Source organism: Antechinus flavipes, chromosome X (assembly GCF_016432865.1).
Source record: "Antechinus flavipes isolate AdamAnt ecotype Samford, QLD, Australia chromosome X, AdamAnt_v2, whole genome shotgun sequence".
Taxonomy (NCBI): Eukaryota; Metazoa; Chordata; class Mammalia; order Dasyuromorphia; family Dasyuridae; genus Antechinus; species Antechinus flavipes.
Genome location: NC_067404.1, coordinates 21,214,060 through 21,239,058, shown reverse-complemented (window position 1 = coordinate 21,239,058; position 24,999 = coordinate 21,214,060). Strand labels below are relative to the sequence as shown.

The window sequence follows — 24,999 nt, the reverse complement described above, 5'->3', positions numbered from 1 at the left end:
TCTAACAATAAGAAAATATTTTAACAAAATAAAACCAAACTAAAACAAGAAGTTAGATGTGGGGTCAGAGAAAAGGGATAGAAAAAAGGATCCTCTGCTATTTTTGTAGCTTTATCATTTTTGCCGTATCATCTCTGGTTTCCAGTTTTCTCATCTATAAAATGAAATCTCAAAGTATTTATAATAATGATGAATATTTTTTAAAAACCCCAACAAACTATGAAGAAGAAATTATCATAAGGATTCTGGATTAGGAACCTGGTCTTAAAAAAAAAACCCCTGCTCTGATATTTACTTTCTGTGCGACACTGGCCAAAACACTTGATCTCTCTGATCCTCAGTTTCTCTTCTGCAAGTTGATTTCATTGGAATAGATATTGTCTCAGGCCCCTACTGCTTCTAAATCTATATTCCCATGAAATTTGACTAATTAACTTATGTTGATTAATTTATAGACATACTAAATTAAAAAAAAAAAAAGCAGTAGTGATTATGTCATCCGATCTACTCCCAGGTCCACTGGCACAGGGGTGAGAGAGCTGCGCCCTGAACAAGAGAATCTGAGCCCAGAACCATTTCTCTGCCTTTACTTGTTATGTGATATTGGGAAAGTTACGGAATCTTGCTGTTTCTTAGTTTCCTTGAGTGTAAAATAAGACGCTTGGACTAAATGATGGCTAAGATCCCTACCAGCTGTAAAAATATGATCCAAAGCCCTCTGACTACTTAAATCCTCCTAGCTAATTTATAGTCACCATTAAAATATTTTAGCAAAACCAAGAAACACCTAAAGACTAGATGATTTCCAAGAACCCGCCCAGTTCTAAATCCTTAAGTACAGAGGAAAGAGAAGTTAAAAACTTGGGAGGCAAAGCCCCTGGGATCAAAATCTCCTTTGCCACTCATTTGCTGTGTAATTTAAAAAAATATATATTTTTGTTTTCCCTGTAACATGCAAAGCATTTAAAAAAAATTTGTTTTTAAAACTTTGAGTTTCAGATTCTCTCCCTTCCTTCCTCCCCGATCCCCTCTGTTGAGAAGGGCATGAAACCCATGATTCCATGAAATTTGGCTAATTAATGCTACTTAATTTATAGAAATAATTTCTTTTTGGCTGAAGCAATTGGGCCTAAGTGACCTGCCCAGGGTCACACAGCTAGGAAGTCTTAAGGGTCTGAGTGCAGATTTGAACTCCTGACCTCAAGGCTGGTGCTCTATCCACTGCACCACTTAGGTGCCCTGTAAAAAAAATGAAGACCCAAATCAAACCAAATCTAATAAGTATATTATACCAGATGCTTTCCTGGACCCACTGAGTACGAGGCACCAGAGTTGGACTCTAAGCAAGAAAATGTGAGTCCAGATTCTCATTTACAGGCAAGCCGTTTACTTGCTGTGTGATCTTGAGCAAATTACCTAATCTCTCTTTGGTTTTGAATGGAAAACAGGGAGGTTATACCAAATTATGTCTAAGATCTCAATAAGCTCTAAAAAATATGACTACGACTAATCTCATCTGGCTACTTAAATCCCCTTAGCTCATTTATAGTCATCATTCAAATATTTTGCCCCCTAAAAAACTATCTAAAATAATCTCTGATTTACAAGTCTCTTCCAGCTTCAAGTCACTCAGTGCATGAAACACATGCTCGGACTGGCAGCTAGAGAACCTGAGCTGGCAATCTGCTTTGCCATTCCTGTACTGTGTGATGTTGGCTTAGTCACCTAACCCCTCTGATCCTCTAATGGGAGGTTGGAGTAACAAATGAACAACATAAAAGGACCTTTTCCCTTCAGAAATAATGATTTCACGAAATCTGACTCAATTGATAATCTTAACACCTTAATTTATAATAATAATAATAAAATATTTTCATTTTAATTTTAAAATGTAGGGATTGAACTGTTGTCTAAGAACCCCCTTTGAGCTGAAAATCTGCTTTTCTAAATTCTGATTAAATCACCTCATCTAATTTTTGGCAATTGAAAAAAAATTAAGATATCTTTCTGTCTATATTTGGGGGAAGGCAAGGCATCAGGGTTAAGTGACTTGTCTAGTGTCATACAGCTAGTAAGTGTCAAATGTTCGAGACTAGATTTGAACTCAGGTCTTCTTTTGGTGTTCTATCAACTGTGCCATCTAGCTGCCCTAAGATGTAGATTATCTATATTTAAAGAAAATAGGAAGAGAAAGGGGAGAGAGAGAAGGAAGAGAGAGAGAGAGAGAGAGAGAGAGAGAGAGAGAGAGAGAGAGAGAGGAAGAGAAAGAGAGAGAGAGAAAGTAAAGAGACAGGAAGACAGAACAGGTAGAGACAGAGAAGAGAAAGAGGGGGGAGAGACAGACAGAAAGACACAGAAAGGAGAAAGAGAAAGCCAGAGAGAGTCACAGAGACAGAGAGAGGGGAAAGGAAAAAAGAGAAAGAGAGAGAAGAGAAAGAAAGAAGCAAAGAGAAAGGAGAAAGAGGAAAAAAGAGAGAAGGGAGAGAGAAGAAAAAGAAAAAAGAAAGAGAAAGAGAGAGAAGAGTCAAACAGACAGGCACACAGACAGACAGACAGAAAGGAGAATGAGAAAAAAAGAGAAAGTGAGAGAGACAGAGAAGAGAAAGAGAAAGAGAGAAAAATCAGACACACAGACAGAGAGGAAAAAGGGAACAAAGAGAGAGACAGAAGGAGAGAGAGAGAGAGAGAGAAAGAGAGAGAGAAAGAGAGAGAGAGAGAATGAGAATAAAGAGACAGGAAAACAGAGAGATAGAGACAGAAAGAGAAAGAGGTGGGAGAGACAGACCAACAAACAGACACTGAGAGTAGAAAGAGAGGAAAGAGAAAAAAAGACAGAAAGAGACAGAGAGACACAGAGAGGAGAAAGAGGAAAAAGAAAGAAAGGAGAGAGAAGAGAAAGAGAGAGGAGTCAAACAGATAGACACACAGAGAGATAGAGGAGAAAGAGAAAAAAAGAGAGAGAAGTGAGAGACAGAGAGAAGAGAAAGGAAAAAAGAGAGAAAGAGGGAGGAGAGAGAAGAAAAAGAGAAAAAAGAAAGAAAAAGGGAGAAAGAGAGAGACAGAAACAGAGGGGGGAGAGACAGACAGACAGACAGACACAGAGGAGAAAGAGAAGAGAGAGAGACAGAGACACAGACACAGAGAGAGGAGAAAGGAAAAAAGAGAGAGAGAAGAGAGAGACAAAGAGAGAGGAGAAAGGAAAGAGAGAGAAGGGAGAGAGAAGAAAGAGAAAAAAGAAAGAGAAGAGACAGATGCACAGAGACAGAGAGGAGAAAGAGAAAAAAAGAGAGAAAGAAATAAAGAGGGAGAAAGAGAGGAGGTGGGGAAGAGAGAGAGCAGAAAGAGAGACAGAGACAAAAAAACAGACACACACACAGAGAAGGGGGAGAAAGAGAAAAGAGAGAAAAGGGAGGGAGGGAAAGGGAAGAGAGAGAAGACAGACACCGAGAGAGGAGAAAGAAAAAAAGAATCGAAAGAGAGAGACAGAGAGAAGAGAAAAAAAAAAAAAGAAAGAGAGAGGGGGGAAAAGAGAATAGAGAGACAGAGATAAAGAAGAAAGAGGACAGAGAGAAGAGAAAGAAAAAGAGACAAAAAAGAAGAGAAAAAGAGATGCACAGAGACCAAGAGAAGAGAAAGAACAAAAGAGAGAAGAGAAAGAGGAAAAAGGGAGAGAAAGACACAGAGAGAGAAAGAGGAGAAAGGACTGGAGAGACAGAGATAGAGACACAGAGAGGGAGGAAAGGAGGAGGGAGAGAGAGGGAGGGAGGGAGGAAGAGGAAGAAGGGAAGGATAATTAGAGTAGCTACTTTCCAAGGTATCTTTTACCACCTGGTGCCAACAATCACACTCGGGAAATTTGCCATGTGGTCTTGGCCAAGTCACTTAACCAGTCTCTATTCTTCAGCTCCCTCTTGTGTAAAATGAAGGAAGTCCTTGGCATAAATATTGTCTAGGGTCTCTTCTAACTCCCAAACTGTGATCTTAGGAACTCTTGCTAATTTGTGGCAATAACAAAAATCATTTTGCAAGACTGGAAACAAAAGAATATCAACATTTCTCATTGCATTAGAAGTTCTCCACAATAGTCCTGCTTTAAAGCCCCCGGTTCCGGGGGAAAAACTGGATTTGGAGCCAGAGGACCAGAACTTAAAACCCTGGTATTGTTACTTAATTGCTGTGTAGTACTGGCCAGATTGTTCACCCTCTCTGTTCTTCAGGTTTCTTACCTATAAAATAAGAGGAACCAAGCTAAATATTTTCGAAGACCCCCATTCAGCTCTAGAAGTATGATGCTCTGAGCTCTGGCCAACTCAATGGTAGTAATATTCTTCCAATTAGCCATTACTTGAATCTCTAAGAGGGCAGGCTGGAAACATGATTTAAGGACACAGAAAGAGAACTGGAGCCAGAGAGAGAGAATCTGGTCCGAAAAACCCTCTCCTCTTCATTTCCTATGTGACAAGTAACCTCTGGTCCTCAGTTTCCCCTTATAGGAAATGTGGGGGTGGGAGACTAAGTGTTATCTCAGGCCTCCTCTACATTCTGGCTGATGAAATCTAACTTTTGGTAATAACATTTGTATTAAGTCAATCAAGTCAAACAAAGTGAAATGAAGGGTTGGAGTAGGTTTTAGCCTTAACATACATGGAAGCTCAAAGGTCTGGGGCGCATCCAAGATTCTGATCTTAAGCCAGAAGTCCTCGGTTCAAAAACTCTGGTCTTCCATAATTTGCTGTGTGATGCTGGCCAAGTCATTACCTCTCTGATGCTGTTTTTCACATTTAAAATAATGACTTGGGACTAAATTTCTCATCTGGTTCCTTATGGCTCCAATATTAACTCTGCTTAATTAAATCACCTTATCTCTAAGATCTCCCCTGCCCGCCCCAAGTTCCCAAACCAAAATTTGTTTCTTAGCGACTGAGTTTGGTTTCTTTGTTAATAAATCTGTGAACACTTAAAAAAAAAAAAGTTTTAGGCACCAGCTCTGAAGTCAGGAGGACCTGAGTTCAAATCTGACCTGGGTGACCCTGGGCAAGTCGCTTAACCCCAATTGCCTCAGCAAAGAAAGAAAGAAGTTTTTGGATCCATTAAAAGAACGATTTGGGGGTACTTTGGGGCCACCCACTATTGGGGAGGGGGCTCCATGCTCACCCAGGCAGTTGGAGCTTCTGTCTGAGAATGAAAAGGGACAGACATCTAGTTGGTTAGGATTTGTTTTCCTTTTTAATTCATGTAGTGAGTTCCAAGGAAAAGTGGAAATGGTTTTCTGGGCTCTCCGGGACTTGAACCCTGAACATCTCCGTGTCCCTTCTCGGGAGTGGACGGCGGAGCTTTCTGGCTTCCCATTGGATGGAGGGTGCTTGGCGCTTCTGGGAGTTGGAATTCTAACTCTGGCTCCCCCTGGCCCAGAGAGCTCTTGGTTTTCGGTGCCTCGAGCCCTTTAGAGACCAGAAGTTCCGAGTTGGGAGGATGGGGTGGGGTCCCACCTGAAATCCCCAGGGGATCCCTTAAGGGGTGGGGTGGGGTTGAGCTTTTCATTGCTCAGCGGACCGCCTCCGCGTGGCCCCGGCTTCGCTCTCGCTGGATAGCTACCGCGTTTCGGGAAGACAATGAGTGGAAGCAAAAACGTGGAGAGGAGGTTAGGTGCGAAGGCCGAGGCCGTTGGGGGGACCGGGCCTATGCCCGTCGCAGGGCTCCGGGGCACGCCGACTCTCCTGGAAGCCTCCCGCGACCTTTGGAACTTCCCTCTGGCTTGGGCGAGCGGGACTGCTAGGAGGGGCGCGGAGTAGCCGAGCTTCCCCGCCTCTCCCGGCCCGGGGTGACCTAGGCGCCCATTTCAAGAGCAGGCGCAGCCCCGCGGCCGTGAATAGCTCGGGAGCCGGCCGGGATCGCCGCTCCGGCTCTGCAAAGGGAGCCGGGACGGTCCCAGCCCCTCCCAGGTCAGTTCTGCCAAAAGGGGGGGGTGGCCAAAGGTCTCCCAAGGGGCTTTAAGTGCTTACAGGTGTTTGGGAGGTTGCCCCTGTCATTAATTTCGATGTCGTAGGCATTACGTCGGAAGTCAGGTGGTAAAGTCCCTATAAAAGGCCGGGCGGGCCGGCCGGCTCAGTTCAGCAGCGATGTTTCTGCCTAACGCGTCTCGCCTGCTGGGGGACTTGCTGCCTGCGGTGACCGGCGCCTCCGGCCAGGAGGGCGCTGCCTCCGGGGATTACAGCCCCTTCTGTAAGCTCCGAGGCCGCGGCGAGGGGCCGCGAGCCGGCGCGGGGGCGGGGGCCGGGGGATTTTCGCGAAGCTCCGCCGCTTCAGCCCCGCTTGCCTTCCGAAGCCCCTGGCGGGCTGGCCCAGCGGCTCAGCAGTCTCGGGGACTGCGCCCGGCTGCCGCTGCAGAGCGGGCCGGGGGGAAGAGGGAGGACGGGGATTAATTTATTTTGTTGTAGCTGGATAACTGACTAGATTTCTCTTCCCCGTCCTCCTCACGGGGAGAAAGGGAAAGAGAAGCGGAAGGGGAAGAGGCGTCCGGGGGTCCCCCGCAATCGGATCCGGGGAGTTTGGGGCTTGGGGTGGGAGCAAGGTAACAGAGTCTGCTCTCCCTATGCTTTCTGAGCTCCGCTCCGGTTTTGGAGCCTAGCCGGTACCGGGACGGCTGCAGCCCCCCTTCCGGGGGTCCGGATCCCCCGGCAATGCCCCGGCACTTTCAGCGAGGAGGCATCTGCCTCCCGAGGAACTCCGAAGTCCCGGCCATGCCTCGGCACTTTATGCTAGGCGGCAGCGCCCTTCCCGGACACCGAATTCCTTTTCCCGGTTCCCGATTCCTTTTCCCGGTTCCCGAATCCTTTTCCGGGTTCCCGATTCCCTTTCCCGGCCCCCGATTCCCTTTCCCGGCCTCCGATTCTCTTTCCCGGCCCCGAGTCCCTTTCCCGCCCCCGAGTCCCTTTCCCGCCCCCGAGTCCTTTTCCCGACTCTCGATTCCCTTTCCCGGCCCCCGTTTCCCTTTCCCTCTCCAGATCCCCCTCCCGGACCCCGGATCCCCCTCCCGGACCCCGGATCCCCTTCTCGGACTCCGGATCTCCCCCCCGACCCCCGCTGTGCCCCGGGACTTTACGCGCTCTTTATGTGCAGGGGCATCACCCTTCCCGGGACCCCGAAGCCCCGGCAATACCCCCTGCACTTTCTTTGTGGCGGCAGTGTCCTTCCCGGGGTTCCGGGGTTCCGGAGCCCCGGCAATGCCTCGGCAATTTAAGTGCGGCGGCATTGTCGGCGCCGGAGACTTAGGAGCCCCGACGATGCCCCGGTGTTTTACGCGCGGCTTCATTGTCCGTCCAGGAGACTCCGGAGTCCCCGGCTCTTTCTGGGTCGCGCTAGCGCCCTTGCTGGGAACTCCGGAGCCTGGTGGGGACGGGGCATTTGGTGCACTGTGGCGGCGCCCGTCGTGGGGGCTGCGGAGTCCCGGTGGCGCCCTGGCCACGGCTGCGGTGCTCGGGGCCGAGGCTGAGGAGCCCCGGCGGCGCTCCGGCACTTTATTCGGGGCGGCGGCGCCCTTCCCGGGAGCCGCGGGCCCCCGCTAGCGGCCCTGGCATTTTGCGCGCGCGCGGCAGCGACCATCCCTTCGCCCCGGAGTCCGGCGCTGCCCTGGCACGGCGCGCGAGGCGGCACCGCCCTTGCTGAGGGCTCGGGCCCCACCACTGGTCTGGCGGCGCTCTGTGCGCGGCGGTCGGGCTCCTCCTCCGGGCGCAGGAGCCCGCACTCTGTGAGCGGCAGCTGCGCTCACCAGGGGGAGGGCTTAAGAGCCCGCACTCTGTGCAGGCGGCAGAGCTAGACTGAGGGGCTGTGGGATCGGCACTCAGTGCGCCCGCGGCGGCGGCGGCGGCAGGAGCCTCTCCCAGGGCTCGGGAAGCGCCACTTCGGGAGGGCGCCGCCAAGGAGCCCCAAAGCTCCGGTTTCTCGGACACCTAGGGGCATGCTCCCAGGCACCACGCCCTGGAGACAAATCCTCGGTGCGGGGCAAATTCGAGCTCTGTAGGGCTGGAAGGTGGGAGAGTCTGCAGACAAGCGGGGTGGGGAGCAGGTAAAGCCGAAAGCAAAGTTGCCTCCCCGGGAGGGAGCCACGGCGCCGACTCCTCGGAGGGAACTTGGGAGCTGCAGGAGCTAGGGGAGCCGGCCGCCGGCCGGCAGCCTTCCACTCGGGCGAGCCCGGGGAGTCCCGGCCGAGGGGCCGGGATCCTGGCCCGGGGATGGGGGGGGGGGGATGCTGGCGGCGGCGGCACGGCTCTCACCGGGCTCTTCTTTCCCCAGCTTCCAGCACCATGGAGGCGGCTCACAACGACACGACCACGATCCCCGACTGGTGGCAGCCCAAGACCCCCCGGCCCCAGAACATATTCCTGACCAGCTTCTTGTCCTTGCTGCTTTGTTTCACCATCGTGATGGACCTCGTGGGCAACTCGTTTGTCATAGCTGCCGTGACCAAGAACGAGAGGCTCCGCAACCTCGGTAAGCCGCCCGCACCCCGCTGCGGGCCCGTGGCCCGCGCCCCTGCGCGCCGTGCCCCCATCCTGCTGCTCGCCTCGGTCCCCAAGTCCCGGCGACGGCAGGCCGGCATAAGCCCTCGGGGAGGGGAACCTTACAGACTTAGCGCCCGCCTGCCCTCGCTCCATACAGCCGGCAGCCCGGGGTTGGGGGGGAGAACTCGGGGGGGTTCGAGCTGGGGTCCAGTAGGATCGGGCCGGAGTCTGTTCGCACCTTCCCCGGCCTCTCAGAGGAGAGGAATTCGAAGTGAGCCCCTTTTCCGGAGAGCCACGGGACTGGCGTGGGACGGGAGCGACCCCCGGAGAAGGAGCCGGGGCCCCCGGCTTAACTGCAGCCTGCGGCGCCCGTGGGGCCGCATAGCAGCCAGGGCTCGTGGAGCTTGAATCCCAGGGAGGTGGGGGGGGGCGCGAAGAGATTCTTCCTCCAAGGAAATGGCGGGGTGTCTGAGCTTAGGTTTCTGGGGATCCCGAGATGGGGGGGCGGGGGACTGCCATCCCGAGCTCGGACAGAGGCAGAGAGCTGAGCAGGTAAGTGCTGAGGCTGCCTAGGGGCTTGGGAGCGGCTGGCTGCAAAGCTAGCCCCCAGGGGGCTTGGAAAAGCCCCTCCGGTCCTCGGGGCCCCCACACACATACACACACCAGTCGCGCGGCTGGGGCCGGCAGAAGAGCCGCTCTCCTTGGCGTCCAGAGCAGGAGGGAGCCCAGGTAAGTGCCCAGGCTGCGAATAGACGCCGGGGAAAGCACAGGAAATGTGTCTGGGTTTGATTGGGAAGCGATCTCTAAACCCTTAGAGGGTCCCAAGGCTGGGGGCAGGCCAGTTGCCTGCCTGGGGCTGCCACAGCCGAACAGCGCGAAATTAATTAAGTGCAGGGCTTCGGAGAGCTGGGCAGAGCCAGGAAGTGGGATGGGTGGGGGTCGCCGAGCCCCTACGGGGGTCTGCGGCTTGGGGTTGGGAAGACATCTGGGAGACAGGCTCCCTCGCCTAGGGCTTGGAAGAGTCCTTCGTCTGAAAAGCGGCTTGAAATTGAAAAAGGAAAAAAGAAAAGAAAAAGAAAAGAAAGAAAAAGTGTGTGTTTGACTGAAGTGCCGTGCTGCAGAGGCAGCTCCTTCCCCCATTCTCCTCTTCCCCCCTTTCCCCTCCCCCTTCCCTTTCCCCTTTCCCCAGGACTTCAAATTAGGGGCGGGGGTTGACTCCGGTGCCTGTTTCACCGCTGGAAAAAGCTCCCAGGGTCTGCCGGGATAGACTGGGGTTGAGTCCTGTGGCCCCCACTCCCGGGTCCGCAAAATGGGCACACTCACCCTCCTAGAGCTGGGCTGGCAAAAGCCAGGGAATAGAGCCAAAATGCTGCAGAGCCCCGTGGGAGGGGGACTCAAAAACACACTCGGGAAATAGGGGGACTACATAATTCGGGGAGGGACCACGGTCTCTTACTGGTCAATTTGGTATCAGAGACAGAAACCCTATTGGCATCTAGAGCTGATCTTGCCAGTGGTCTCCTCTGCAGAGGGGAAGGGGCAAAACCCCCCCCAGATCTCGGGGTATCTAAGTGGATAAAGGGACCTTTTAGGCTTCTCCTAGGGTTTGCAGAGAGAGCCTCACAGAAGCCATATTAAATATCCCCTCCTCTGCAGAGGAGGAGCAGATCCCTTAAATATTGGGGTATCTGACTTGGGAGTCCTTGCAGGCTTCCCTTGGGGTTGGAGAGCTCAGCTGAATCCAGCCTAAGTATAAACTCTTTTGCAGAGAGTGGGGTACAAAGAGCCTTCTCACCATCCCCCCTTAAATATCAGGATGTCTAAGTTGTTAGGGGGTCCCTGCAGGCTTTGGGGTTGGACAGAACCTAACTGAACCTAGCCTACGTATGTGCTCCTCTGTAGAAGGGAGGGTAGTGTCTTTTCTGTCCCCTTCCTTAGTAAATGTCCGGGTGTCTAAGGGTAGGGGGTCTCTTCCGGGCTACCCCTGGGGCTAAAAGGAACCTAAGTATGGGCTCCTCTGGAGAAGGGGTCAGAGAGACCTTCTCCCACTACATTTCAGAATGCTCAGGTGGTAGGGGGTGCACTGTCCTTGCCTGGGGTTGGAGAGAAAAGCAGAGTTAAATCTAGCCGAAATCTGAACCCCATTGTCAATTTGAGGGAAGAGGCTGGTGACCCCTCCCCCTAATAAATGTGGGGGTGAAGTTAGGTTGTGGAACCCCACAACCTTCCTAAGATTGCAGATGAGCATCAGGATTATAGAAAAGGGTTGCTGAGCTGGTGTCTCCAAGCAGAGAGATGGGGGGGGGGGGTAGAGAGAGAGAGCAGCCATTTATTCATACATAGCAATCCCTTGCGGAACTAGGGCCTGGAAAGAGCAAGGGTTAGGAACTAGGTGAATATAGGTGCTGCCCAGTAGAGGAATTTGGGAAAGCTCAAAATAAGGGTCTGTTTTGGGGTTCCCAGTATTGTGTGGTTGGTGTGTGTGTGTGTGTGTGTGTGTGTGTGTGTGGTGTATGTGTATGGTGTGTGTGTGTGTGTGTGTGTGGTGTGTGTGTATGGTGTGTGTGTGTGGGGTGTGTGTGTGTGTGTGTGTGTGTGTGTGTGTGTGTGTGGTGAGGTGGGCTGAAAACTAAATGACTTCTAAGGTCCTTTCCAGCTCTAAAGCAATGATGATAATCTGGAAACCTGGTAGAGCTGTGGGGCAAGGGAGGTGAGCAGTTCCAGCAAGAGGGTTCACAGGGGTACAGTTGGCAAGGAAATTGAGGGACCCTGATGGCCGTGGGAAGGAAGCAGAGTGGCCGGATTTCCCTAGGGAGCCCAATGACAGCACTCGGCCAGTGCACCGAGGCACGCACCTTGCTTTGATTGGCCAGTCTCGGCACTGGCAGAGACGACGTCCTGGGTCGGCACACCCCAGTGCGGTATCTGGCCATCTTGAGGCAAGAATCACCCCCCTCCCTCCAGTGGCCATGACAGAGTCCCGGTGGCCAGAGTAGGGTCTAGACAACCTTGCTATAGGATTGGGGATGCCAGGAATCGAGCAGAGGTCTGGGGGAAGAGGGGTGGAGCCCAGCAAGAGTCTGGGAGGAATCGGGCACTTCTGTGTCTGGACGTGAGCTGAATACAGGGCAGTGCTGCAGGTGGCAAGGTGCATGGCATTTGACCCACCCATTTTCCAGAGTGAGGAAATTGAGGCCCATGCCATGTGAGACCCTTCTTGTAGAGTCTTGTTCGAGTAGGCCCCGCCCTCTGAGCCCTAAAATCGGGGAGGAAAGCTCTGCTCCTCACAGCCCCCAGCTCCAGATGCAGTGAGAGCCACCCAGTTAGTGCCCGGGACTCATGCCTAGGCGGGGTGAGGAGCCCCGGGGAAGATCAGAGTGGGCCAGACCCCCCACCCCTAGAGCTGGGCTGAGCAGCAGCCAGGGGGCAGGGGAGTCGGGGCCGGAGATCGGTGCCCACTGCCCCTCAGGAGCGAGCTTGCTTGCCGAGGCACAGCTGCCAACGAGCCTCGCCGCTGAAATGAATGAACTTAAAAGCTGCCCAGAGGGGGGCAGAATCTTCCCAGAAAACAGCCGAGTCTCGACATTTGCTCCAGCTTCTGGGAAGGTGGCAGATCTCAGGCCAACACCCCCCCTCCCTCCCCCCGGCCCCCGTCTCCCGGTTCGGACCTTCCCCTAGGACGGGCACCCAAGCCGCCTCCACACGCCAGTGGGGCTCGTTTTCCCTTTTTGGTCTCTCTTCTGTGCATTTGTGGAAAATCCCCTAGAGGCGGCCGCTGCCCCTGCAAAACGGCAGAATGGGATTTGGGCGCTGGGCGACCCTCCCCTTCACAGAAGCCGTGGGGGCTTCGGGCCTGCTTCCACTCCCCATCCCTTAATTAACAGGCTGCTCCCACAGTCAGACACCGGCTGTTGTCTTCCCGGGCTGGGGAAGTGAGGAGCAGGAAGGCAATGTGATTCAACTGGAAGGGCATTTGGCCTGGTGAAAAGCCTCAGCCACCCAGAAATCGCCTCTGAAAGCAGACTTTCAGGGTCGGGCAGTCATTTTGCAGTTTCCCTCCTTGCCCCTTCCAGCTTCCCGTTGGCTTTTTCATTTGCACAGTAGCCTGCAGCCTGCACCCCCGGCCGATTTTCTATCCTCGCCCGGGTTTTTTTTTTTTTTTTTCCTTCTTCTCTCTGTCTCTCTGTCTGTCTGTCTGTCTGTCTGTCTCTCTCTCTCTCTCTCTCTCTCTCTCTCTCTGTCTCTCTCTCTCTCTGTCTCTCTCTCTCTCTGTCTGTCTCCCCCTCTCTGTCACCCCCAGATGATGGTACTATAGCTTATATGACTGCCTAGCAACAGTCCTGTGTAGAAATCATTGCAAATAATGGGAACAGTACTTAGAGAAAGGAGAAGGTGACAAAGGGGGAGGGGGAGATGCTTGCAGTGACAAACAGGAGATGCATTTACTTGTTGATGGAAAGGCGTCACGCCAAATCCCTGCAGGCCTCTCGAGGCCCTGCTTTTGGCCTTTGCAGCGGCAGGGTGCAGGGGCCTCGGGAGGCCTCGGGCGGCCTCGGGCGGCCTCGGGCTTGGACTGCTGGCTGCGCCCGGACCGCTTGTGGCCGGCAGGATCTGAGTGGTCTTTGGCTAGCGGAAGGAGGCCGAAGGCAGCCGGCAGGCTGCGGCGATGCGGAGGGGAAATGGTGCATTTCCCAAGGTTTTCTCTTCGCTGCCCCCTGCCATGTCCATCCTAAGGCAGGCGTGCTCTGGGAGCTCCAGCATGTGGGGGCCTGCGTTTTAGGGCTGCAGAGATCTCGGCCCTCCTTTTGGGGGTCCGCGTGTCCGAGTACGAGGGGATTTTTGCTTGTCACCAGCCTAAGCACGGTCCTCTCCAGCGAATTCATATATTCACTTGGGGGGGGACCCCCCAAAGCAAGCCACTGTAACAAGTGGTTATATAGACATGGCCTTTCAATTAATTTTCACATCACCATGAATTCAAGGGTTCTCAGCTCTATTCTAGGCAAGGATTTATGGTCTGAAGACAAAGGTTTTTTTAACCGGGGTTTGTGAAATTGTTTTTGTTTTTTGTATTTGGATAACTGTATTTCAATATCATTGATTTTCTTTGCAATCTTATGTATTTGATTTTATGCATTTGAAAAATTTATGATTATTTGGGGATTTTGAGAAAGGGTTCATAGGCTGATGCCATCAGACTGCCCAAGGGCTCCATGATACCAAAAAGGTGAAGAACGCCGTTTTTTACAGAGAAGGAAACTGAGGCTGAGGCAGGTTAAGGGCATTGCCCGGGTCATTAAGCTAGTAAATGGCAGGGCTGAGATTCATACCCAGGTTCTCAGACTCCAAAAGCAATTTTCTTTCCTTAACTTGTCTCCCCGAAGTTCAGCTCCCTCCAACATATTAAAATATTAAGGGAGAAAATAAAGCCAACGTGTCCGGCTGTTTAATGTAGATTACACGTCAGTGAATTTTAAATTTAAATTTAAAATAAAAATCAGGTTTTTCATCCTCGGAAAGGACATTGTTTATACCAAATGGAGCTTTGGAGCACCTCGGACCTCCGTGGTGGGGCCCTCTAAAGCCCTCGCCCCCCTTCCCCCATCCTTCCTTGATTATAATCTGAAAGAGCTTTTCAGCCATTTGTTTTTCCCCCGGAGCAAACAAATGAATTTCTTGGAGGGGGATTTATTATTATTTAAAAATATGCTGAGCTAAATGAAGATTGGAAAAAAAAGAAGTGGGGGATCACCTTTTGTGAGGTTCCGGAGAATATCATGCCGGATGTCAATGTGTTGTGCTGAATTTATGGAAAAGTTTTAAGTGTTTGATTGGTTTGGCTTATGGTGTGTGTGTGTGGGGGGAGGTGGCGGGGGGAAGTGTCCTTTACATCCCTGGCCTTTGTGGCCTGGGGGAAGGATGGGGGTGGGGCGGGGCGAGGAAGTGTGTGCTCAGTTTTAACGGTGTTTCAGAAGGGTTCAGCAAGATGGCCTGCTGTGGGCTATGACACAGGCGCCCTGTGCAAACTGGGCCAGATTTGGGCTCTTGTGTAAAAGAAGAGCCGAATTCGAGCCGATTTTGGTGGTTTCTTTCTTTCTTTCTTTTCCCCCATTGAGTGATAAGGACATCACCTCGATCCCTGTCATTAACTGTGTGGCTTTGCTTCTTGGCTTTCTCTCAAACCTCAGGCTGTGCTGTGAAATTTCACTTGAGCTAAAGCTTCCCTAATCCACTTAATTGTTTTAGATGAAGTTGGCAGGCTGGGTGCAGAATGAATTGAGAAAATGCCTTCTAGGGAGTCAGCAACTCTCTTGAATGTATTGTACGGGAAACAAACGCTATGTTTCTGTGAAGGCAGGTCTTTGGAGCCCAGTCTGGTCCTAGATTTAGAGCTAGAAGGGATCTCAGAGGTCACCTAGTTCAACCCCCCACTTTTACTCCCTACATCTTTTTTTTTTTTTAAACAGATAAGGAAACTGAGGCTCAGAAAAAGCTCCAGCTCACATAGCTAGTGATCGGCAAAGGCAAAATTCACCCCCCAGCTCTTTAGAGCCCAGACAGGGGCTTCTCTTTTCCCTTTGCCATGCTGTTGTACTTAAGTCTGCCCGGGTCCAAATGGTTCAAAAAGAAAAAATCTTCTCGGGGCCAGTGGAAAAATAATATGATGAAAATCTTACTAGTACCTAGGACCGAGGATTTCTTTTTATTCTGGAACATTTGCCTAGAGAAGTGATCATTCTAACCGAAGCAGTTTGGGTTTTTGTAACCGAGGGCATAAAATTCGATCCCAGTGGAAAACCCTCCCCAAGATTAGAGAAGGTTGGTGTGGAAATTGTAGAGCTGATAATATAGATTTATCCACATTCCCCCCTCCCCCTTTCTGGAGCAGGTAGTGACTTTCTGAATTTACTTCTCAACAATAGCTTTGATCCTGTTGCAACATTTGGCACTGGAACTGAGGAAAAAGTGTTGTTAGAAAGCTCAGTTTTTGGGTGAGACTTTTTTTTTTAATAAAGCAGAATTTTTTTTATTCTGAGCTGTTAGAGAGCATTTAGGATTGCTGACCCGCTGTTCACTCCATTTTATTGGCTCCTTTTATGCTTGGCAACAGTTCCAAGAGCTAGTTGTTAACAAGAGCCTCCTTGAGGGTAAGAAATTTGCCCACGGCTGCACCAGAAATAGGGAGGATTAGAACTCATTACCCTCTCCTTTGAGTAAAATATTAATTCCACTGAGCCCTGCTGTGTGGGAGCACAGTCCCTCCCAGGCTGGGGAAGACTAGCTCTTGGTGACTTGTGCAGGAAGGCTTGCTTAAATCATGCTTTGCCCCTTTTGGTTTCTTTTCTCATCTTTTTCTTTACTCTTTCCCCCCTTCTCTCTCTCTTTCTTCTCTCTCTCTCTCTCTCTCTCTCTCTCTCCCCCCTCTTCTCTTCTCTTCCTTTCTTTCTCTCTGTCCCTCTCCATTTCTTCTTCCTTTCCTTTTTCTCTCCCTTCTTTCCCCCTTCCTCCTTCTTTCTTTTCTTTCTCTCCTGTCTTCCTTCTTTTCCTCCTTCTTTCCTTTCTTCCTCTCCCTTCTTTTTTCTATCTCTCCCTCCTTTCCTCCCCTGTCTTTCCTTCCTTTCAGTGCTACTTTTTGTGGTGGACTAGAAGTCCAAAGACCTGGGTTTTGAGTTCTGCCTCCAGTACTTTGTTTAGTAGCCTTGTGCCTGTGAGCAAATCTCTTTGCCTTTTAAAACTTCTCCATCTGTAAAATGGAGATAATACTCACTTCACATGTAACTCAGAGATTTGTGAGGATACAGCAACAACCAGGAAGTTGTCTATTTTGTGCCGAGGTGGTTTTTTTTTTTTTTAATACTTCAGGAGTTTTTGATAATCTTCAGGCACCTATGGTGAATATATATTTTATGGTTGCTAACATGAAGTGCCATATAGAAGATAACAATTCTTGCACACCTAGCTTTAGCTCTGGAAGAGAAGAATTCTTTATGATATAGACAAGAAAATGAGAATACACAGGAGAAACTTTAAATATAATTTTTTTAAACTTATATTTTAGTTGTCCAAATAGTGATAACCAAAATCAATGTCTTTACTTTTATCCATTTCCCATTTTTCATGGTCAACAACAGTTTATTGAAATCAGTCAGGTTGGAGTTGTTTGTAAGTGCACGCAGTACCTTCTTATCTTTGCCTTTCTTCTAATTTGGTATTGATTTGGGACTTTCCTCTAATCGGCCATTAATCTGCCTGTACACAGACAGATGATTTTGAAATGACTTCCTCGTAGGTAACCAATCGTTTCCTGCCTGTTAAGATATATTCAGTTTCATTTGTTGTGACAGCCCTTCCATGTAGCTACAACTTCTTGGTGTCGTTTGATCCTAGCAAGAATGCGATTAGTATGTTAGATTGTTGAGTACTGGATCAAAACCTCTTATTATGGTACTGAGTTCAAATTCTGATTGCGATTTCTTACCTGTGTGATGTTGGGCAAATATTACTTAACCTCCATGGCCCCAGTTTCCTCCACTGTTAAAAAAGAGGGGACTTGACTAGATGGCTTCTGAGATCTTTCCCAGCTCCAAATTTATGAGCCTTATCGTATCAAAAAATAATAGAGTCTAAACCTTGTCAATTTTAGTAGTTTCATCCTTTTACAGTCTTTGGTCATGGCCAACAAACAAAAGTGAATGAAAACTCAGGCTCCATTAATAGAGGCAGAGTGTCCAGAATAAAGGAGGACAAGAGTGTGTGTGTGTGTGTGTGTAAGATGATGTTCAAGCAACTGTATAAATATGTATACATATAATGTATTTGACATATACTTTAACATATTTAACATGTATGGGACTACATGCCATTTAGGGCAGGGGATGGAGGGAAGGAGGGAAAAAGTTGGAACAGAAGTTTTTGCAAGGGTCAGTGTTGAAAAATGACCCATGCATTATTTGTTTTGTAAATAAAAAGTTATAATTAAAAAAAATAATAACCAAAAGTAAGAACAACAACAGAAAGATGATGTGTGAGACATAATGGCAAAATGGAGTTGAGAGAGTGCTAGGGATAGAATCTGCAGAGGCAGTCTGGGTTTGACTCGCCTCTGACACTAGTTTTGGACTACTGGCAAGGACATTTCGGCTCTGTGCCTCTGTTGTTTCATTTATAAAATGGGACTGATAACACCTCCCAGGAGCACTGTGAAGATCAAATGAAATGATGTATGTAAAAGCACATAGCAGATGTGAACCCACTCTGTCAGCTATTATATTTTGGTTCACTAATTATTATTTATTCATTCGAGTTGTTAAAGAACTGTTCCGAGCTAGGTGCAATAAGTTGCTGCAAGCAGGTTGTGGGAGGCACTTGTGGGTCCATTTCCTAACAAGCTGAGCCTTGCCAGAGTCGAGGGGTTTGCCTTGGTAATTCGGGAGGGTCCCCTCAGTGAAGGTCTCCCAGCAGAGGCTGTTAGACCACTCTGGTGGGTCTGATGCCCGAGAGGATTCTTGGGCAGTCATGGCTTGGATTCGATGGCCTCTGTAGAGCTTTCCGGCCCTGTGATTCTGTGAAGCTGGCTGTCAACCTGTTGGGCCAGCCCAGCTCAAGTCTGCCTAATCATTTGTGGCTGATGGGAGACTTTGCAGTGACAATTTGTCCCATAACTTCTCAGAGCCCCCATTAAATACATCGCCCTGTAGCCGTAATTTGCACCATCAATTACTGTCATTTTTCTTTCTCACTGATTAATCTGCAGGAAAGATGCAAACCCGGGTTTTGCTTGGGTAAGCAGTAGCTGTGTAATTACTCCTTACAGCTTTACATCTGTTGTAGCGGTTTGTAAATTCTCAGCATGAAATTAAACCGCCTCTGAGAGCTTGGCTAGGAAATGTTTCTAGTTGGGAAGTGTAAGAGCCAGCAGGCAACCTTGCAGACAAGTAATGGCAATTCTGCTGCTCTCCCAGAGTTACAGCCAGTTTCCCTACCCTCTCGAGAAACCCAAATGAGTCGTTTCCGAATTTTGTGCTCCTCATCTGCCTTAGGGACCACCAGTCTGTTTGCAAGGCTCCTTCCTCCATGGAGAGTTCTCATTTGCTGTAGGACAGTGTTGCATGCATTCATTAATGCATTCATTCATTCAACAAACATTTACTGGACACTTACTGTTCCCCGGTCTCTTTGCTAGGTACTCTTTTGTTCACCCTCATTATCTTTCCCTATTTTTCCTTTTCACTCATCTCCTCAAATGGGCATTTAAGGAAAAAAAAAACACGAAAAGAAAATGAAAACATTGGGAATGAATGCTGTTAGATTAAGCCATCCAGCTCCTTGTCCATGACACTTGAACTGTTTTTTAAAAACTGATTTTCAAATACACAGCTCAGCGTTAGTTGCCCTCCCCCCCACACTCTCATTCCAGCAAGCAGAACTCTTGCTTCCCCCCCTCCCCTTCGAACAAAGGTCTTTCAATGAGCAAACTCCATCTTGCAGGAATATTTTCAGAAATGTCTCCCGACACCAGAAATTACCCCATTAAATGGTCATAGCTTTTTCCCCTGGAATTTCTTTTAGCTGTGCACTGACAGCCACACTAGGGGCAAGTCACAAATTATGAAGCCTGAACATCCAGGACAAAGTAGAGTGTTTGTAATTAAATACACCTTCTGGTTATTTGTGTACGTGTCAATTCAAAGAATGTCAGAGCTGGAAGGGACTTGAGAGAGCCTTTAATCCAACCTTCCCGCCTGTGCCTTCGGCTCCCCCAGCCCCCTCCCCCCCCTTTTTGCAGCTGGGGGAAGCAGATGAGGCCCTGAGAGGGGGAAGGAAGGGAGGCATTTGCAGGGGCTAAAACGTGACTCTGTTCATTCTAAGCCCATTTTGCTGTCCATTCTACTTCTCCCCCCTCCCCCCCTCCCCCCCACTAGATGGGGAGCTTCTTCAGGACAGGGACTGGGACCCATTGAGATTTCTGTTTCCTACAGCCCGGCCCAAGTGCTCAGGGAGGGTCTGAATGAATGGGGGAAAAATAATTAATATGCAAATTAACATGCTACCTATTTAATGATCTGCCTACTTATTACTAAGTTGTAATTAGGTATAAATATTATACAATTTATGTAAATTTATGCAAAACAAGTGGGTATTATCTTTCCTGAGCTTTTATGGGTGCTTTTGGGGGGTTGGGGGGGGGGAGAGAAGTAACTGGGAAGTATAGGAAGAGGTTCCTCAGATAAATGACTGAGGCTAGTTCTGAGGGCCACAACCTCTGCTGGTCCTGCCCAGACTCAGGTTCTTGTTTAGATATTAACTAAAGGCTGCTCTGTCTAGGCTTTGTCCCTTTAGGGAGGGAAAGGGGAAGGGAGAAAGGCTTCCACATGCTGGGATGACAAAACTGCCTTTCCCAGCCTTCCAGCACCTTGAGATCAGTCAGTCCATTTTGCACTGACATTCAGAGAGGAAAAGCAATGTGTCCAAGATCCCGCGGCCAGAATTCTCTTCTCCATTGCCAGGGTCCTATGTTATCTCTTGACTTGATCAACAAGATCCTTCAGCAAAAGGAAACTAGGCTTGATCACTTTTGCAATAGTCACTTTCAACTTTATCATCCTCACCTCTCATTGAGATAGGAATTGTGTGTGTGTGTGTGTGTAATTAGATAACTTCTAAAATCCTTCTCTTCCTCTGGCTCTATTCCCATATGAAGACCACTTGCTGGGTTCTCCTAGACTCTTCCCCCCACCCCCATCCCCAGTCCCTTTTAAAATGTATTTGAAAATGTTTCTATTTTCCGTTTTTTCCAAGGATAAAACTTAACATTTCATAGGTTAAGACCTGGTTAGCAGGAACACTCATTTACTTATTTATTTATTTGTTTGTTTGTTTATTTATTGTTATTATATCTTTTTATTTACAAAACATATTTATGGGTAATTTTTCAATATTGACCCTTGCAAAATCGTCTGTTCCAAATTTTCTCCTCTTTCCCCCCCACCCCCTCCCCTAGATGGCAGGTAGTCCAATACATGTTAAATATGTTAAAGTATATGTTAAACACAATATATGTATACATATTTATACAATTACCTCGCTGCCCAAGAAAAATCAGATCTAGAAAGAAAGTAAAAAAACCCGAGAAAGAAAACAAAAGTGCAAACAATAACAGAAAGAATGGAAATAGCAGGAATATGTAAAAAAAAAAAACAATCTTTTTTTCTGTAAAAAATTAGTGTCTTTTTCTATTATCTTTATATTCTTTGAAACGTTTTTATGTTTTATGACAGTTCCCCTGAAGAGCTTTGGCCCTGCTTAGATGAATCTCCAGTGACCAGGGCACTTTGCCCTCTCCCCTTCCACCCCCCTCTTCATTGGGATCATGTAGCTAGGATGCTTGTAGTCAGCCCAAGGCAAGGATCATAGCCAAAGCTGGGGATGGTAGCTATGATAGCTGAATGTGGACGACTGAGCAGGCTCCAAAATCAAAATAGCTTGCCATAAATCCATCAAGATTTAGTGGACAGATAATCTGGAGTGTGCTTGACTAGATAGGGACTCTGTTAATGGGCAAACCATAAACTAGATGCTAATGCTAATGGCTTTCTAAGAGTAGAGTCCTGATGTGTTTTTTTTTTTTTCTGCTAAATATTTTTTTGTCTCTAATTTTTTTCCTGGGACTACATTTCACAAATTTTTTCCTCCTGTACTTTCATGCTGCAGGCTACATCCTCTTCCTCCCCCCAAAACTCCTCCCCCCTACACCTACTTCTTCATTTTCATAGTATCTTCACACCCTTCTCATTTTTTTCCTTTTGGCCTCCATTTCTCTTTAATCCATAGAACTTTTACTTTATTCTATGCCCCAAATTAAAAACAATGGCCAGATGCCACCTCTTTCCTTGATTACCCATTTGGGCAAATCAGCCTTCCTGAGCCTCACTTTCCCCTTCTGACAAGTTCAGGGCTTGGACTAGCTGATTCGTAAGGTCCCAACCATCTCTGACATCCAGTAGGAGTCTATGTATCTGTGTAGCCTAGGCAATGTGAGACTGAGAAAAGATCCCGGTCTCTGCTTAGAATGTTTCCTGGGAAATGGAGAGAGGCGCTTGTAGATGTAGAAAGACTATAGTGAGAAATTGGGAACATCAAGATTGAGCGTTTCTAAATCAAATGTCACCTTCTCAGGCCCTGAAGCACAGCACAAGTAACCAAATAACTGCTGCTGCTTCCACTCAGGCTGATGATGGCGTCAAAACAAGCGGGCAAAGGACTGACAAATTACAAAAATTTCCAAATCAGTCTTAAAGCACTTTGCTCTCTTGCTGTAGATTAAAATCCTCTTCAGAAGAGTGACTCTTAGAACAAGAGTTAGTGACCTTGATTTATACCACAGAGCTTTGGTGGTAGTCTGGGTGCTGGGAATTTATTTCCAATCACAGAAAAGGGTAATATGCAAAAAGATCGAGCAGTGGCCCTTGATCGATTACCAGCATCAACGATCTTTAATCATGCCATCCTTAGTCTGCATCCAAAGGCTGTACTGCTTCAGTGGATGTGCCAGAAGCAAATTGTCTCATTGGAAGGCGAGCTTCACTTAACTGGTTATGCTAACCTTGCAGGCGGTGTTCCGGACTAGGGAAGGTCAAAGGGAAAGATAGGTCACTGCTCCAGAGTCAGCTTTGGTGGGTTGTCTAATCAGGACCTGGTTAATGGACTTAATTGCCCAGCCTGGATGAAAAACTTGTGGGCCACAGTCCCGGTTCTGATTACTGGACAAAGGGAAATTGCTTTGTCATTTTCCTCTTAAGTGCCCTTCCCCCCAAGCAAAGGGAAGGTGACCATATTTAAACACATAGAAATGGAGGGAAGGCTGATATCTTAGGAAATGAGAACGATCCTGTGAGGAAGAACACCGGAATGTATTTCTTGACCGCCGTCTCTGGCTCCAAGCATCCTTAGTGGGAACAGCAAAGACCCTTAGTATCCTCAAAGAGTTAATGGACTTCTTTAAATGTCTACTTTCATCTGAAGAAGTAGCTTAGGGGCGCCGTAGCCTGTAAACCATTTTGCCATAGTCTTTTCCTCTTTCCTATACTTCCGCCCCATTTATATCTGATCCCATTAAAAAAAAAAAAGCTTTTTAAGAAAATGGCATCCCTAATGCTCTTTTGTGACCATTTATCTCTAGTTATATTTTTGTCATTGTCTTAATGATAGTCCAGAGGAGTGTGCAATCCTTCAGACTGCATGGTTGTGAATTTCATTAAGCCGCCTGGCTCTGGATCTGGAGTCCAGCCCTGTGGCAGGGAGCATTCTTGATTTTCAAAGAAGAACTCACTTATTTAAAGCTAGGCAAAGTAAATCTCCAGTTGCAATGAGGACAATTCTGAACATGGAAATGGAGCCATGTTATCAGGGCTGTGGGAAGGGGCAAGTTTGTCTTTAAGCACCCTTCATTTTTCTTCTTCTTTCTCCTCCTCCCCCTCTTCCTCCTCCTCCTCTTCTTTCTCTTCCTCTTCTTCCTTCTCTTCCTCCTCCTCCACTTATTTCTCTCAAGCTGCCCAGAGTACTCCATTTCAGCTTTCAGAAAATGGGACACAATTTGATCTCAAATTGATCTCGTAGAGTGGGAGCCTTTGGTTTCAATATATGCCTTTTTTGGAAGCACGGTTATGGGGATTTGTTTGAGGTCTGGATATAGGGCCCATAGCCCTGTCATCTATGAAAATTGCAATGCCTGCCCACATCATGTTGGGAGAGGGGAAGTAGCGGTGGGAGACAGTGAAACACTCAGAATGTGGGACAATGTGTACCAGGTCTGGAAAGCCTCAATATTTGCAAGTCCACCGAGGTGGAAAAGCTTTGAGGATAGGACCTGCTCCTGTTCAACGTCAGGTTTCTGTTTCCTGAGGACCAAGCTAAGTAAATATGGAGCTCATCACAGGAGGGTTGGGCATTGGATGATGGGTTTTTGAGGGGTCTGGTACTATAGACTGCCATATCTGTTCTCAATAAGTTTGCGATTCCATTAGCTGTGAACAAGTGTCTTTTTCTCTACAGTACTATCCACTCTGAATTTCATTGCTTTCAATTTTTTTCTCTCCATATCCTTCGGGCCTTGTCTAATTCCAACTGACCTTTTCTGTTAATTAGTCTAACTCAATGAGATTTGAATACTCTTCAGTTGATCCTTTTTCTTCCTTCTTCTCTTTTTTTCCTTCTTTGTTTCTTTTTTTCCCCCTACCCTTCTTTTCCAGGGAACGTCTTTGTAATCAGTTTATCTGTGGCCGACATGCTTGTTGCCGTGTATCCTTACCCTATGACCTTGATTGCCATCTTGAACAACGGCTGGACCATGGGAAAACTCCACTGTCAACTGAGCGGCCTCCTTACCAGCATTAGCGCTGTTAGCTCCGTCTTTAACATCATGGTGATAGCCCTCAACCGCTACTGCTACATCTGCCATAGCCTCCTGTATGAGAAGATCTTCACTGAGAGGAATACCATCCTCATCCTTATCGTGACCTGGCTGATGACCCTGTTGGCTCTCATCCCCAACTACTTCGTGGCCACCGTGCAGTACAATCCCACGGTCTACACCTGCACCTTTGTCCCCACTTCTACTACCTTCTACACCTTCGTAGTGACGGCCCTCCACTTCCTCATCCCCCTGACGGTAGTGGCGTTCTGTTACCTGAAGATCTGGATCCTGGTCCTCCAAGTCAATCATCGGGTCAAGGTCACCAAGCCGAAGTTCATGCTGGTCGACATCCGCAACTTCATGACGATGTTCCTGGTCTTCGTCCTGTTCGCTCTGTGCTGGGGCCCGCTGAATTTCTTGAAGCTTGCCGGGGTCTTCGATCCTTTGGGCATGGGACCACGCGTCCCGGAGTGGGTATACATTGGGAGCTACTACTTGGCCTACTTCAACAGCTGTGTGAACGCCATGATCTACGGCACGCTGAACCAGAACTTCCGCAAGGAATACCAGCGCATCGTCCGTGACACCAAGGAGACGGCCTACTACTTCGTGGTTGACCTGCAGGAGCAAATCCGTGAGATGAGGATGAGACGCAAGCCGACTTACGCCCGGGCCAGGCGCATTCAAGGCGACACCTACCTGTGAAGACCAAGTCTCACCCAGTGTCCTTAGTGATGGCTAAGTGACAGGTCCCAGTTCTAAGTTTGCTCCGCATACTATACGCTTAAATTGCTTGATGCACCGTACTTCTCCCTGCTCCGACACAGTCTTTACACACACACACACACACACACACACACACACACACACACACACACACACACCCTATCTGCATACACATACACATGCACCCCTTATATGAACATATACATACAAACTCACCCCTTATATGAACATGTACATACAATGCACCCCTTATATGAACATATACACACAACGTACCCCTTCTATGAACATGTATATACACACACCCCTATGTGCACATGCATGCACACATATACTAGACATAAACCTACACACTACACA

The 24,999-nt window shown here is 48.4% G+C and overlaps 1 protein-coding gene across 5 annotated transcripts in view; it reads left to right on the top strand.

Moving 5' to 3' along the window:
• GPR50 (G protein-coupled receptor 50) overlaps positions 1–24,770 on the top strand; it is a 137,190-nt gene extending 112,420 nt beyond the window's left edge. For 4 of the 5 annotated variants that reach the window (XM_051968687.1, XM_051968685.1, XM_051968683.1 and 1 more), the window contains 2 exons: positions 8,293–8,490; positions 23,750–24,770. In XM_051968687.1, coding sequence (XP_051824647.1) covers positions 8,304–8,490; positions 23,750–24,618 — 1,056 coding nt within the window. In that variant the 5' untranslated portion in view covers positions 8,293–8,303 and the 3' untranslated portion in view covers positions 24,619–24,770. Of the gene's footprint in view, positions 1–6,126; positions 6,223–8,292; positions 8,491–23,749 lie in introns of those variants that run through there. The other variant, XM_051968684.1, reaches the window with a different exon arrangement.
• The last annotated feature ends 229 nt before the right edge of the window (positions 24,771–24,999 follow it).